This window comes from Leptonotus elevatus, chromosome 14 (genome assembly GCF_054856555.1).
Source record: "Leptonotus elevatus isolate MCC_2025b chromosome 14, RoL_Lele_1.0, whole genome shotgun sequence".
Classification (NCBI taxonomy): Eukaryota; Metazoa; Chordata; class Actinopteri; order Syngnathiformes; family Syngnathidae; genus Leptonotus; species Leptonotus elevatus.
This window is the reverse complement of record NC_141252.1, coordinates 19,342,925-19,357,700: the sequence shown is the minus strand read 5'-3', so window position 1 is coordinate 19,357,700 and position 14,776 is coordinate 19,342,925. Positions and strand designations below refer to the sequence as shown.

At 38.9% G+C, this 14,776-nt stretch overlaps 1 protein-coding gene across 4 annotated transcripts in view; it reads right to left on the bottom strand.

The window, feature by feature from the left end:
* Window positions 1–14,776, bottom strand: part of gphna (gephyrin a) — a 44,072-nt gene that overhangs the window by 20,486 nt on the left and 8,810 nt on the right. For 2 of the 4 annotated variants that reach the window (XM_086094318.1, XM_086094319.1), the window contains exons 4-8: window positions 13,268–13,360; window positions 12,980–13,074; window positions 12,805–12,871; window positions 8,668–8,958; window positions 7,153–7,254 (exon numbers count right to left, since the gene is read on the bottom strand). In XM_086094318.1, the coding sequence (XP_085950444.1) occupies window positions 7,153–7,254; window positions 8,668–8,958; window positions 12,805–12,871; window positions 12,980–13,074; window positions 13,268–13,360 (648 nt within the window). The remainder of the gene's footprint in view (window positions 1–7,152; window positions 7,255–8,667; window positions 8,959–12,804; window positions 12,872–12,979; window positions 13,075–13,267; window positions 13,361–14,776) is intronic. The other 2 variants (XM_086094320.1, XM_086094321.1) reach the window with 1 other exon arrangement.

Genomic DNA, 14,776 nt, shown 5'->3' with positions numbered 1-14,776 from the left:
TGGAAGTACTGTATTTAGATTTTGAAAGTGGTTTTGTGATTTTGCCATTACATAGCGCCATATTAGATTTGACATCAAATAATCAAGGTGTGACTTGAGTGTAGACATTCAGCTTTAATTTTAAAAGTTGCACAAAAATATGGCATGTATCCATCCATCTTCTTCCGTTAATCCGGGGTCAGGCTGTGGGGGCAGCAGCTAAAGCAGGGAAGTCACTCTCCCTAGCCACTATATCCACACCTCTTTTGGGAGAACCCTGAGACGTTTCTAGGCAGGCTGCGAGACATGGTCTTTCCAGTGTGTCCTGAGTCGTCCCCGGGGCCTCCTCCTAGTGGGACGTGTCTGGAAACCCTCACCAGCAAGGCGCCCAGGAGGCATCCTAACCAAATGCCCGAGCCACCTCATGTGGCTCCTCTCAAAGCAGAGGAGTAGCAGCTCGACTATGAGCACCACCCGGATAACCAACCTTTCACACTAGCTTCTACTGAGAGCCCAGAAATTTTATTTTGGCTGATTGCTGGCGGGTTCTTATTCTTTCGTTTAAGACCTAGATCATGGTCATAGGTGAAGGTTGGAACGTAGATCGACCGGCTCAGCCCATCAGCACAACAGACTGAATTCCCTTTTGTCACAACATCAATAAAGAATACTGTGAAGAAGTAAAGTATGCATATCAATAACAGAATTTAAAATAAAGTACCTGATAAATGCAAATAAATAAGCTTTACAAAGGCACAAACAGTGGTAATATTCAAGAAAAGTAAAGCCAAATTATTATTCTTTTACATTATTGAAGTGATGAAACCAAGGTCTCCTTGCATGGAAATATTGGTGAAAGTGCGGAGAAGGAAAGGAACAACTCGTCGTGATACAAAGCATACCACCACGGCTTACTGCTATTTATTGATGATAGGACTGCTAACCTATGTAACAAGAGGAATGCTGAACTGTGGCTATACTAACACTCACACAGTCAAAATAATGCTACAAAAGCTGACAGGACTAAGAATTACTTTGCAGCTGGTTAAGGAACCACAGAGTACAAAAGTCTTGGCCTGTCAGTGCAACCTAAAAGAGTGAACTTTTCACTAACTGGAGATAAAATGTAAGTAGGGTGAGAAAAAAGCTTAATACTCAAAATATTGTGGCAATATTGTTTTGATATTTTCAGAGGTAGAAGTTCACGTGAGTAGAGATGTGCATATGCATTTTGGTGATGATTCATAGCATTTTTGTGTCATTAAGAGACATTTAGCTGTTGTATATTTACAGTTGTGCTCATAAATTTACATAACCCTCAAGGGTATGTACACTTTCAAGCACAACAGCAATTATAATTGCGTCAAAATGCTATTGACACCCTGAAAATGAAAATTCCCAAAAGTCAAACTCAACCTCAAAGTCTACACTCAAACCATTGTTACGACTGAGGTCGTGAGGTCTGTGCAGGTGATACCATTTGTATCCTGGACCCTTAGATGGGGAAAAACATCACACTTGGATTGTTATATTTCAAATCATAGCGGTGTGTAAAGACAAGATAGCAAAAATAATAGAGATGTCAACACTTCTGGAAATGTATTGATCAGATAAAATAATAAAAAATAATAAAAAAAAGTTGTAGCTGCAATGCCAATCTTAAGCCCTCTCTGGTTGCTAATAATTTGATGTAAAACATGCAAAAACTGTTAGTGTCTACAGCAAGTTGAGATGTCTTAAGCACTTGAGTAATTTCATCAGACTGACATAGCACCTCCAGAGTCACAGAAGAGATTATACAACTAAATGCCTGGGATGGTCATAATCTAGTCACTTGTGAACTGACTAACATACAGTATACAGTACAAACCCCAAGGAAACTTGCCTACAGTACTTTTCTGAGAAAGGGGAATATATATTTTGATTACCGATATGTAAAATAAAACCTGCTCAGAATGTACTGCATACAGTGGTCCCTCGCTACTTTGTGGTTCACTTATTGCAGATTCACTTTATTGCGGATTTTCATTTGGGTCCTGGACATAAGTTAATCGCCACATACACTGTCGCGCCATTGCAAACGAAAGTGCATTGAATTATAACATTTTGATGAAAAGAAGCATTAGTATTCACACTCATATGTATAAAATATAATAAAATGAAACGCAGAGCATTCCTGCCTGATAATTCAATATGGATGGCAGTGGATAGCATTTCCATACTGCTCGGTGAAGGCGGACATGGATCGTCGCGAACACTCGCAAACAGGAAGTACGTCGGCGGAAACCGGAAATACGTCATCAAAAACCGGAAGTACGTTTAAGCGATAAAACTGTTCCTTAAAGCAACACAAAGGACTTTTCAGTTTTTGTTGATTATGGCGGCACCATATGGACGAAAGCGGTAGTGTTTTGCCTTGAACAAAGACCATATTTCTCTTGCGGATCAGCGCATAGTGTTGTGAAATTCTCATCTCCCGGTAGCCTGAACTTTGGTTTGAAATACATTTCTGTTTGCAGTGGCTGTGTGAAGAATGTATAGCAATGAGGTCAATTATCTATTATCTATCTTTTGTAACGTTTCTCAAGTATGTTAACAAAAGACATTGGTTGGTGACCTAAGCTTACCTTCTTTATTGTAAACATACAAACGGCCGCGCTCACCCTCGCTCCCTTACCGCGATGCATTCACAAGCACTCGTGAACAAGAAAGCACAAAACACAGCCTTGTTCGTTACAGTACTTTTGAGTGTTGCGTGGCTGGTCAGGTCAGTGTGGCGAACTATCAAGCTGATGGCTATTTATTGCCACCACACAAATTTCCGATAGCTAACATTAGCATAATAAATTTGATTTGAGCATGGAAAGCTACGTACTAGTCCGGGAAGAAAAGAGCCGAGCCTCACAAAGGCAGCGTTGGTTGGAACAGTCTTTGGCCTCACGCCAGCGAATGGAAGCTGGGCCAATATTAATCCTGTACTGTACTTTTATCCACGTAAGCTCCCTTTTTATTTATTTATTGTCTCCTCAGACAAAAATCTTTATTTCTTCTAGGGTTGTTTTGCAGCTTCTCCATGATAACAGAAATTGTGCGTAGACGTTCAACTCAACTTCCGTCTTTAGAACGAATAGGGCAAGGGGGACGTGACATATGCCGTAAAGCAGTCTGCACATTTACAGTTTTTTTGTGTGGCGGTGTTCCTACCACCAACCTGAAAATTGCTTAGTGCAAGTAAAAATGATACAGGCCAACTCAGGCCATGACAAAGGTTCCATTAATCTAGCTGTGAGTCGAATAATGAAAATATGAATTGAAAGTGTAAAAGATCATAAGCGGGGCTTTAAACATAAATACAATTATTAATTATCCATCCAAACAATAGGTAAACCTTTTTCAATGACAAAGAAAGATTTTTAATCTTATTATTTAAAGCCATGAACTCATTCATAAAGAAACAGCCTTAAAGGCAACACAACTGGCGTACTGTATAGTACAGCTTTTTTTAAATTTATTATTAAATTTGTTTGAACTGAGAGGTGGGTTCATTATGGCTCAGTAGATGTATACTTGCCTTTAACTCTTTGACTGCCAGACGTTTTCAGAAAAGGGATGCTGTGAGTGCCAGCCGATTTAAGCATTTTGACTGATCTTTCAAGGTCCACAGACAATTTTCTGTTTGGACTATGGAAACACACATACTACCAAATGAAAGATTGAACTTTCATCTTTCATCAGAAAAAAAAAGTTTGTTTCTACCTTATTCCGTTCTTTAGTAATAAACAATAGAAAATGGTTAGTTTCACCCAAATGCGCTTGTTTTGGACCAAAATACGGAGAAATCAAGCTTTTAGTGAAACAACATTATTTCATGCACTCTAGTGAATTTTACACTTCTTTTTGTCCATGAATGATGCCACAAACACCTAAATAGTGCTTTACTTCTATAAAACACTACCACCAAGAATGAAAAAGTGTTTTTTGATAGCAAAATACGTTTATTTACATTCAACAGTGTAACAATTTGGCAAACTATTTACAAATGTGTGCAACTGTGGTACTATTTACAATTATGTGGATGTTTCAATGACAGTTTTTCTTTTTGTGTAACACTCCCCTGCGTGCAAGGAGACGCAACAGGATTTGCACAACAGATTAGTTTCACTGCGATTGCCTCTTCGCGTGCAGAAGCTACACTTTCTTGCCGGCCGTTTTTTCCGGGGAATAGCAAGTATATACTGCAGTGTGTGTTGCCATCAAGTCTACTATCAGGATCATGCTACGGTTACTTTACGGTGGTGTTACGTCTGGCTTCCTCATGTCCTTCGGTTCCTATACCGGGTAGTAAGAGATGTTCTGATCCATCTTATCCACTCCATTCATGGTGGCATCGTAGTCCAGAACCAGTGTCTTCTCCGTGATCAGACTGTACCCGCTCCTCCGATGAATATGCATCCATCGCCCGATCGAATGTCCGCTTGTGCAGCTCCGCGTTTTCCGGCGTTAGCAGCGCTAGCCGGTGAGGCTTACTACGTGATCATAACGGTCGCGTCAAGGCTTCCAACTTTGGCGTCAAGCTCGGAGTCATCATCATCGTCGACATCAATGCGCTTTTAAGTATTGATCGATGCTTTCCGTCTTTGAAAAAAATGCTCAAGCGTGAGCTGCTTGCAACCGGTCGCCATTGTTGCTTCATCAGCCATTGTTGCATCATCAGCCATTGTCCCCTCAACACTCTAGCTCCGCCTCACGTCTTCTACTGACGCCCACGGTGGGCGGCCCACCCAATCTTGTCCAAAGAGAGTCATCGCTGCCATCTAGGGGCCAAAACGAGTCATTATACTAACTAGATCTGCTTGATACTTTCAGCACAGCTGCCCAAGGCTTTCCTCCACGCGTTTCCAAAAAACAAAACAAAAAAACATAGTGAACGTCTTTTAACGTCCTCGGCGCCCCTCCGTAGGCTTTTACTAAACGTTATATAACGTTTATGGCGGTCAAAGAGTTAAAAGCGAACAAAAAATATCAATTTAAAAAATATATATTTATTTATTTATACCGATACCAGAAACTTTTCATGGTATCGGTACTCGCGCCCATAAAAGCGTTTTGACATTTGTGTATGAAGAATCATTTACTAACAAATTTACATAAATAAAAATGATTCTGTAAAATGTACATGAAATTTAAATTTTAGATGACACAATTAGGATTTTCCAATTGTGTAAATAGCATAAAAAATGTCTTACTTTACATTTAGCTTGATTCTGGTACGAGAAAATGCCTTTTATTATTATTTTGCAGGTGTAGAGGTTAATATTTTATTATTGGGACTGTACACCCAACAATTACTGTAACTGCCACATCTTAACACGCTACATTGTTTGTTTGTTTTATAAAACGCAGTGATTATTGTTGTTTTTTCTTCTTTCTTTTTTAGTTCTTTATTGTCCCCCTAATTTCTGAACACACTGCTACCTGTTTCTTATTAGGACCTTACTCTGACCGCAAATCCCCTAAAACGAGCTGTTAGTTAAAATAAAAACAAAGATCATGTAGCAATTTCAACATATATTTGAAAGTATATGTCAATTCAGCTATCATTGAGTACATGCTACAAGTTGGAGTCTTCAAGAAGGTTTTATTAAAATTTTTAGCGATAGTTACAAATTCTGACATATTCTGTGTACCTTAAACGATCAGTAGTTGAAGCAGAAGCTCCATGCCCCGTCCCAATGGAAGAAGAACGTTACTTTTACCGGAGATTTTTTTGCCGAGGCGAAAGTGGATGGGAAGGATTGTGGTATTTATGAAACGTCCTCAGAACCAACTGCGCCCAAATGTCAGACTTCATCGTAGGCTGATTACAACTTGTGTCACTACATTTCAAGTGAAGCTAGGCTAGCACAGAATGCTCTGTGATCATGTCGACAAGATCTATCACATAAAGGCATTCGTTTTGCTTGAGTTTTCTGCATTCTATGACCTTGGCTTTTGTTTACTGTGAGTGAGACTACGTAAATACAAACGGAGCGACCAACTTACAAGTGTAGTGGCAAAATGGGGCACGTCTCCTAGAATGACGTTATCCAAGGAAAACGTAATAATAATAATAATTTGTTTTATGTAAATGATGTTGTTGAATTTTAGCTTTGAAAGGCAACAAAACTACTTTCACAAACTATTTTTTATTATAAAATAAATAAATAAATGAACAAACGGGCACTTTGGGCATTAATGCCAAAAGGGCATGTGCCCCGGCACCCATAGCCCGGCACCCTTTGCCCCAGCCCCCCGGCCTCCACTCCCGTGTGCACGTGCCTGGCGTGGACCGTATCACCCACTAAAAGTGAGGGAACACTGTATTCATATTTCATTCTTCCCTTAGATATACTGAGGTTTGTGCTACCATAACAGTCTTTCCTTGCGGATCTCATGTGATGTAGTAATTCACCTTCACCCTGACCAGTTCATACAGTCGAAGCATTGTCAGACTTTCCTCAATCCTCATGAACCCAGACCAAAGGATTCTCTGTGGTTGCTGGTATTTCCTCCAAAAGAGCTTACAATGGTCTCTTGATTTTCAAAGTACAAACAAACAAAAAAATATTTTTGGTTCGATGGGGAACGAAGTGAGGTTGGTAGGATAATTACATAACACACAATACCTGCTGTTAACACACATAACAAGAGGACACCAAACACTTGCCTGGCAAATGCTAATTAACTGCCACACATGACTGGAACTATTGTTTAAAATGTTATCTGTGAAAAGGAATGTAAACACTAAGGATGCATGGAGCCTTGGGTTCAAACCAGTGAAATTGCAAGTTGACCTATAGGTAAATAAGCATGCGCTCAGGAAAATTTTTAGGAAGGTTTTGGAATGTTTAATTGAAGTTTCCTTTTTAAATTCAATTAAATTTTCAAAGCAATATAACATTCCACTAAATGCCTAGAATTTAAGAAGGTATTTACTATTTATTGTGAACAGATATGTATCCTTCCATCCACTGGTTGGTTCTACTTAAAATAATAATAACTACTGCTTTGTGTGTAGTGTAGCATTCTACAAACATCAACAATGTATGTCAATTAAAGTATGAATTGGCAGGTTCTGACAGACAGACATGATGAGCTGATCAATGACAGAAGAGGGAGTGGAGGGTGCCTCACCTGCTGGTCATGGGTACAGGAGCAGGTGAAATGAGTGGGAGGGGCAGGCGTGTTGCCGGGCAGATAGGGGCCTCCCTTAGCCATGACCACAGCATGGCTGGTCTGATGGACACGAAAATGCATGCATGGGTCACACACAGACACATGTTGGCAGAAGTGAACAGGTGAATGACATGATGTGGGCATATTTTCAAACCATGCACATTTTACATGAATGAATCAGGGGTATAAAACATTCATCCATATCAGGTACATTGGACACCAGGGAACTTCAACAGTTCAGCAGTCAAACAACTTACAATTCATAGGAAAAGGAAAATGTGATCCGAATGGGGGGGAGAGAACAGAACCCAAAGAAAAACAGGAAGAGATGAAGTACAGTGAAGGACAAGGCAGCTTAGCATCAGCTGATGTCCATCCGCACACTCCAATGCTTGTGTGTGTGTTTTTCTCAATTTCTCTAGTGTTTTTGTCTGTATGTTCTTTTATTAGCGAACATCAGCCAAAGAAGTACTGGGGAAACTAGGAGGGGCTTAAAACTAAATGACATTTGTTATATGTTAAATGTGTGGAGTTTGCCAAGTGTCCATATTAGCAATGTGTAAAAGCTACAATTTGAAGCAGCAAAATGGAATAAACCATGTGGCAGCAATCAGTACAGATGACTGTTGATTAAATCTAAATTACAGTACTTTGCTGTCTAAACAAAATGAGATATACAATAAGTTATCATGACAGACAGTCAGTGGCACTCTTCTCTTTTATAATAAAAATTCAGATGAGTGGAGTAGTATAGTTATAATATATGGAGGACAAACTAATTTGCATATAGAGTACAGTACTGCGCCAATCTCTCAGGCCACAACAAGCTTTGTTGTTTCAATTATCTTTTCCCATAGTCGTTTTGACATAGAACAACTGTAAACTTACAGACTAGATACAGTGATGACATTAATTATGGCTCCATTCCATACAGATAAGATTTGCAGTTTCTTTCCTTGAAACTATAGTTTTTTTGTACAGGAGGTCCTCAGTTTTTAGACTAGTTGTTTCCGAGGTTAAAACAACATCATCAAGCAGCACAAGAAGGCACACAACGTTTGCCGCAGTACATACCGATTATCATTTGATTTTTTTATATTCATGGCCAAATAGTGTTCGTCATACAAATATGTACTGTAATTATGACTTTCCTTCTACGCTAGCATAGGCCATGATAGGCTGGTTCCACAGAAACGTAACTCAGTTGTAAATCAAGGACACCCTGTCTTCTCAAGATTCACATTTTCAACCATTTACAGCGTAAATAGGACACAAAAATGGTGACATACCTGGTAAAATATGCTGTACAAGCTATTAACACAAAAGACCCACAAATCCAACGGATGCCATTTCCTCAAATTGTCTCAATAGCCTTGTTATCTACTGTATGCTCCAATTACCTACAATGATTCGAAAAGTTTCACTGATAAAGTTTGCAACAGCAAGTAATTCCTGCCAGTCTGTCAGTGTTACCTTTGCAGCAATAGCAGCTGCGGTGATGTGGGAGGAGCCATGCTGGTGATGGTGATGATGGTGGTGGTGCGCATGTCGACCTCTCCGCCTGTCTTCCTCCTCATCGTCCTCCTCCTCGCACTGGGTGCCGCGCTCCATAGTGTGTGAGTAATCATGCGCGTTGGTGTGTGCGTTGGACAGTGGAGAAGGCAGCTGCTCTAGTGCGGCATGTACAGATTTAACCCTGACCATGGCCTCTCGCAGCAGGTCGATGGCATGGGGTAGAGCAGGAAGGATGAATTGAAAACACTCCTGGAAAAACAGCAGAATGCATACAAAGAAAAGGATGACCTGAAGTTAGGTACAGTCATTTCTGGAATACAAGCTGTGGCTAATACAAAGGTGCGACTTATCCATCAGATCACAATGGGGCGCACAATAAAAGAAGCGTCAAGCAGAGCAAACCAAACCAAGTGAGCCCAAATACAGTAGGAGAGACAATTTGCGTCCTCATTACAACACCTTAAAACACCTGCGGCTTACAGTCAGGTGCGGCTTATATGTGTCACACACTCGAGTAGTCCCCAAATTTAACTAGCGCGGTTTATAGTCCAGAAAGTACTGTAATTGCATCTATAAGTTTTGCCGTAATAAAAACAGCTAATGCATGCAGTTTTATTCCTAGCCATCAACAAAGTAACAGTATGTACGAATGTGCATGGGTGTTAATTAGCTGAAGCAGCTAAATTGTGTGTTTTCAGGAAGAAAAAAAAAATCATGTCAGGCATCAAACAATTCGTCATATCCACAGCAGCCATGTTGCACATTCCATAGTCCCAATCTGTTGATAACTGATTAATTCATTTGCTCCCAAAAACGTATAAAAACGTTCTATTTTAAATATTGCCATGGTCCCAAAAACGTATTTATATGTTTTCTTATTTATATATTTTTTTATGCTAGAGCATACAGAAGGCTTTGATGCGGCCTCTGACCTGAACAGGTCGCTTAAAGCAATGGTAGTTATTACACAAAAGGCCAGCAGGTGGCAGCAGGGTAAAAGAGATCAGCCAGGGCCATGTTGCAAAAAAAAGCTTTTCCCCAGTGCGTCAAACAGGTTTGTGAATAATGATGAAACTTAGCTATATTCTAATGCTAATTGCTGCAAAACAGAAACAGATACAAATATATTTTTCTCCTGATGAAAGAAGACACTCTAATCTTTCGTTTGGTAGGTTCCATGTTTTCATAGCAATAGAACAGAATATTCTGTAGGCCTTGCAAAAATCAGTCAAAATCCAGTAAAACGGCCAGAAGCGAAGTGAAAATGGCTGGGAGTGAATGAGTTAACATTGACATACTCTTCATGCAACTCATTTAGTTAGGACCTGAAAATACGTAAATAAGGAACTCCTCAGGATATATATATATATATTTTTTGTTTCCTACGGGTCTGTCTAGTCTTGACCGATATGTCTGAGCCTAGAACTTCAGTTCAGGAGTTAACATATTCTGATGTGCTTTGAGCACATGACAGCTGAGCTGAATGGGATTCATAACTCTGGCAACAAACAGGCATCCATGTGACAATTTCATGACGCTGCTGGTTCTTCCCCAGCCCTTCTACTGCCTTGTACACCTGTCAAATACTTGTAAGAAAAGAGCAAATGATACCACCCACAACACAATATGTGCTGCAGCATACATTTTGAAAAGATAAACTATATAGGCAAACGTATCCAGACATTTGATGAGTACACTGCAACAACTAAAATCTTGAGTAAAATATAATTTCTTAAATTTAACCTAAATTTCCTTTTTTTTTTATTTGACAAGTTATTTTTACTTAAAATGAAATTGTCAGGCAAGATCATTTTGCTTATTTTAAGATACTTATTACTTAATTACCTTATTTGATCAAGCAGTCTTGGCATTGAGTGTTAACGGACAGTTTTAAGTACTGTGAGGATTAAAACAAGCATTTCCCACATTTTAAGATGACAACTAACCAACATCAAAGGCCCTGAACAGGGGTTTAAATTAGTTTTCTTATTTTAAGATTTTGCATAATCTAGTAATAAGATAAATGGGGAAAAAAATACAAGTATGAAAACAGACATGTGCAATATGGTTAATTTCGTTATATTTACTAAGCTCATTTTTTCCTTCTTTCAGTACCAGCTCAGTGGTCTAGTGGTAGAGTGCCTGCCCTCAGACATGATGATTGTGGGTTAAATTCCTGGTTAGGTCACGACAAAGAAAATGGGACATGTTACCTCCCCGCTTGACACTCAGGCTAAGTTATCCAAGTGTAAAAAAAAAAAAAACTCATGTATTTTAAGAAAATTGTTCTATTTATTACAGTTTGAAAAAAGTCGACATTACTTGTTTTTAGTTTAAAAGTACTATTTTCAAGATTGCAGTGGTTGATATCGGCCTAATATTATTTTTCTTATTTTTCAAAATCTTACAGGTAAATTTAAGTACAATTTTCTTGTTCTGTTGGCAGATAATTTTGCTTATTTGAAGTAATCATTTTCAGATTTTACTATATGTTTTTCTTTTTGCAGTGTACCTCAACATCCTACCCACAACCAAAGTGAGGATAAGCTGTATAGAAAAATGATGAATGGATGGAATTAGGAGTTGACCTTTTAACTTTCCATTGCATCGACTTATTCCACTTTCACAGGTGAGCTGGAGTCAACTTTGGGCAAGAGGCAGGGGACACCCTGGCCTGGACTGGCCGGCAGTCAATCACAGGGCACACACAGTGTAGACAAAGAACAATGACAATTCATACTCATATTTACACCGATGGTCAATTTCGAGTCTTCAGTTAGAAGACCTTTTATTCATATTTTACATAAGGTCCAAACTTAATTGTAAATGGGGTTTGTATATTTTGGGCTGAACAGGTCTTCTTAACTCCTTAACTCTGTTTTACTGGATTTTGACTGATTTTGCAAGTCCCACAGAATATTGTGTTGTATTGCTATAAAAAGAATGATTAGAGTCTCTTCTTCCATCAGGAAAAAAAAGTATATTTGTTTGTTATTTCCGTTTTGCAGCAATTAGCATTAGAACATAGCTAAGTTTCATCATTATTCACAAATCTGTTGAAAACACTGGGAAAAAGAGCTTGTTGCAACATGGCCCTGGCTGATCTCTAATACTCTGCTAACACCTGCTGGCCGTTTATTGTAATAACTACCATTGCTTTAAACGGCCTCTTCAGGTCAGAAGCTGCATCAAAGTATTCTGTATGCTCTAGCATAAAAGTACATAATAAAAAAATAAAAAATAAATGCGTTTTGGGGTTTAAATGAGTTAAAAACGTCGTATGTCATCTCTCATTCTCCCAAAGCTTGGGACACTACACCACATTTATTAAGGCTTCCTCCATCGTCCTCATGCAGCCAAAACAGCACTAAATCTTTCCATCAGCCCCTCTCCTATTGGAGGAAGTTGTCTGAAATCACGGTGATGCCACTCTCAAATAGAATTTTTTTAAATTTGAGCTGCCTTGCCATTACGGCAGACTCTCCTCTTGCTACACCGTGCCGCCTAGCAACAATTCATTCCATAGTCCCCGCCCCTCATCTCATACACAATGAATGGGTTTGACAACAGTGGGCTGCACGGTGCTAAGTGCAGTGTGAAAAAGGCTTAAGAGAATCGACTTGGAGGTCAGCGGTTGTGAGCTAAATAACAGAGATTTGTACATGAGCTACTAGTATCTCTCATCCATTAAAATGCTTGCTGTTGTGTAACGTATGACAAAAAATAGTTGGGGGAAAAAAAGTCATCCCCTCCATCCCTCTCCGGTCATGACCAATCAGACCATGAATAACCAAAAATTTAAACTAGCGTAACCATTGTATTGACTGTAAATCAATGAACCATGCGTGGAAAGTGAAACGTTTTTATTGTTCCTTTCCCATTTTTTGATTTTTTTTATCTATTGAGTTGCACATGTAATAGATCACATTTGTGGGAAAAGTTCTGAAATTGTTTATATTTTCATCTCATTTAAAAAAATGTAGCAGTTGAGCAGGGGCTGTACAGACTTTTCATAACCAGTGTAATTGAATATACCCTTTAAGGATCAGTTTAATGTAGCAGAAAATCTGAGTGAACACAGTCATACAATATTACCTGAGAGCCCTTCTTGCTCCCTGGCAGGTTGATGATCAGAGTTTTACCACGGATACCGCACACCGGCCTGGAATCAAAAAGATAAAACGAGCTCACGTGAAAGAGTCTAGAGTCAAAGAGATTTTTGTGAAAAGATGAGTAATGTGGCTGAGAAGAAGTGAGATCAAATCTTCACCTGGACAGCATGCCCAGCGGTGTAACGTTAAGGGATCCCATCAACATTGCCAGAGCCATGCCTGGAGCCTCTCTCTCAATCACTTCTCTGGTGGCCTACACGGATTGATAGTTGGCAATTGATTCAATTATATATTAAGATAATAGAACTTAAGGCAATGGACTGAGTTAGTCATGGAATTTCAAAGGAAATCAGTCAAAGCCTGAATTAACTGAGACGTTAAATCAAAATACGTTTCTGGACATTAGTTCAACACTTTCAGTTTTTTCAGAGACAAAATGTGAGTACCTCTGGCGTAACATCTCGTGGTGCAAATCCTGTTCCTCCTGTAGTGAGAATAAGATTAAGCTCCAGGTCATCGCACCATTCCAAAAGAGTTTCCTGTACAAAACACATTCGCAGAATTAACAACTGTAACTTAGACTAGTAACTTGATGAGAAGACACAACAATGAATGTCAGTCATTGAGCGCTATAAAAATGAAGATAAAATATATGACAATTTTACTAAATTTCGAAGTATTTCTGGTTATAAAAGAAGTCTGATTTACTGTTTTTAAAACTAATTTGCTGCCTTTGACAAGTATACTTGTCAATTCATTTTTTTTGCTACGGGGCTAGATGGGGGAGAATCTGATTATGCTCCACTGAAAACGTCAAACTTGGAAACAACTTTACTGATGCACAACCACCAGTAGATGACATCATTGTCTCATTTATATGCAATAAACACAGTTTGAGAGTCCATGGGAATAATGGCTGCATTTTGTGCAACCTACATTTTTCTACTGTCGATTATAAAAGAATGCGACAAGGCAGAAAGGAGAAAGTCTATTCTGTCATTTGACATAATATCATGTAGGTATTGAAAATGTTGACATTTTCTAAAATGGCTGGCAGTGAATGAGTTTTAAACATTAAAGAAAGATTGGACCCAACAGAATGTGCTGGTCACTTTCAATTAGTGAATAAACGTACTTATTTGGTCGTTGCAATTTTTCTTTTGTTGTAAGATAATGTAACCACATTATACCCCATAATAACATCCATATTCAAGTCTCTCGAGAGATAGACGGACAGCCCTGCCCATTTCCTTGAGGGGCAAAATTAAATTTTTTTAATTGAATGTGCTCCCCACACCTATATATTTGTTTCAAAATATCCCTCTGCCACCGCCAAATGACTTATTTTCCAAGATGGAAACGATGTTCAGCATTTTTATACGGAAAAGTAGAAGGTCCAGGCTCCACTTGTCTCTTCTGTATTTACCCTATGACAGGGGAGGTCTCCAATATCCCAACATGTTGTGGTACTACTGGGCTAATCAATTGAGAACTTTAATGTTTTATTACACAGAGAACGAAACACCGATGTGGAAGGACTCTTTGCTCTCTTACGTCTATTCTGATGATCCTAAAAACCTTCAAAAATAATGTAATGTAATCCTATAGTGGAAAACATGATAATTGTATGGCTAATGGTCGGGAAATACTGTATATGAAAGAATCCTGTTCTTTTTACCGCTTCAGAACTTTTTGGGGAAATAAGTATTTGCTCCAGGCAGAGCTGGTGCTGGCTTTAAAATCTGGGCTGATAAGGGTGCGGCACAGATAAGATAAATGTTTTGATAACCAAAATTAAAATCCTTTTCATTTCAGGATCTTGTTTCTAAATTTGAAATTACTCAATCAGAAACTTATTTTTCCCCTTTTTTAATTCTTGTAAATCAGAAGTTTTTTCGCGGCTGAACACGGGGGAAATCACACACATTCCACCTCTGTCAATACTGGAGGAAGGA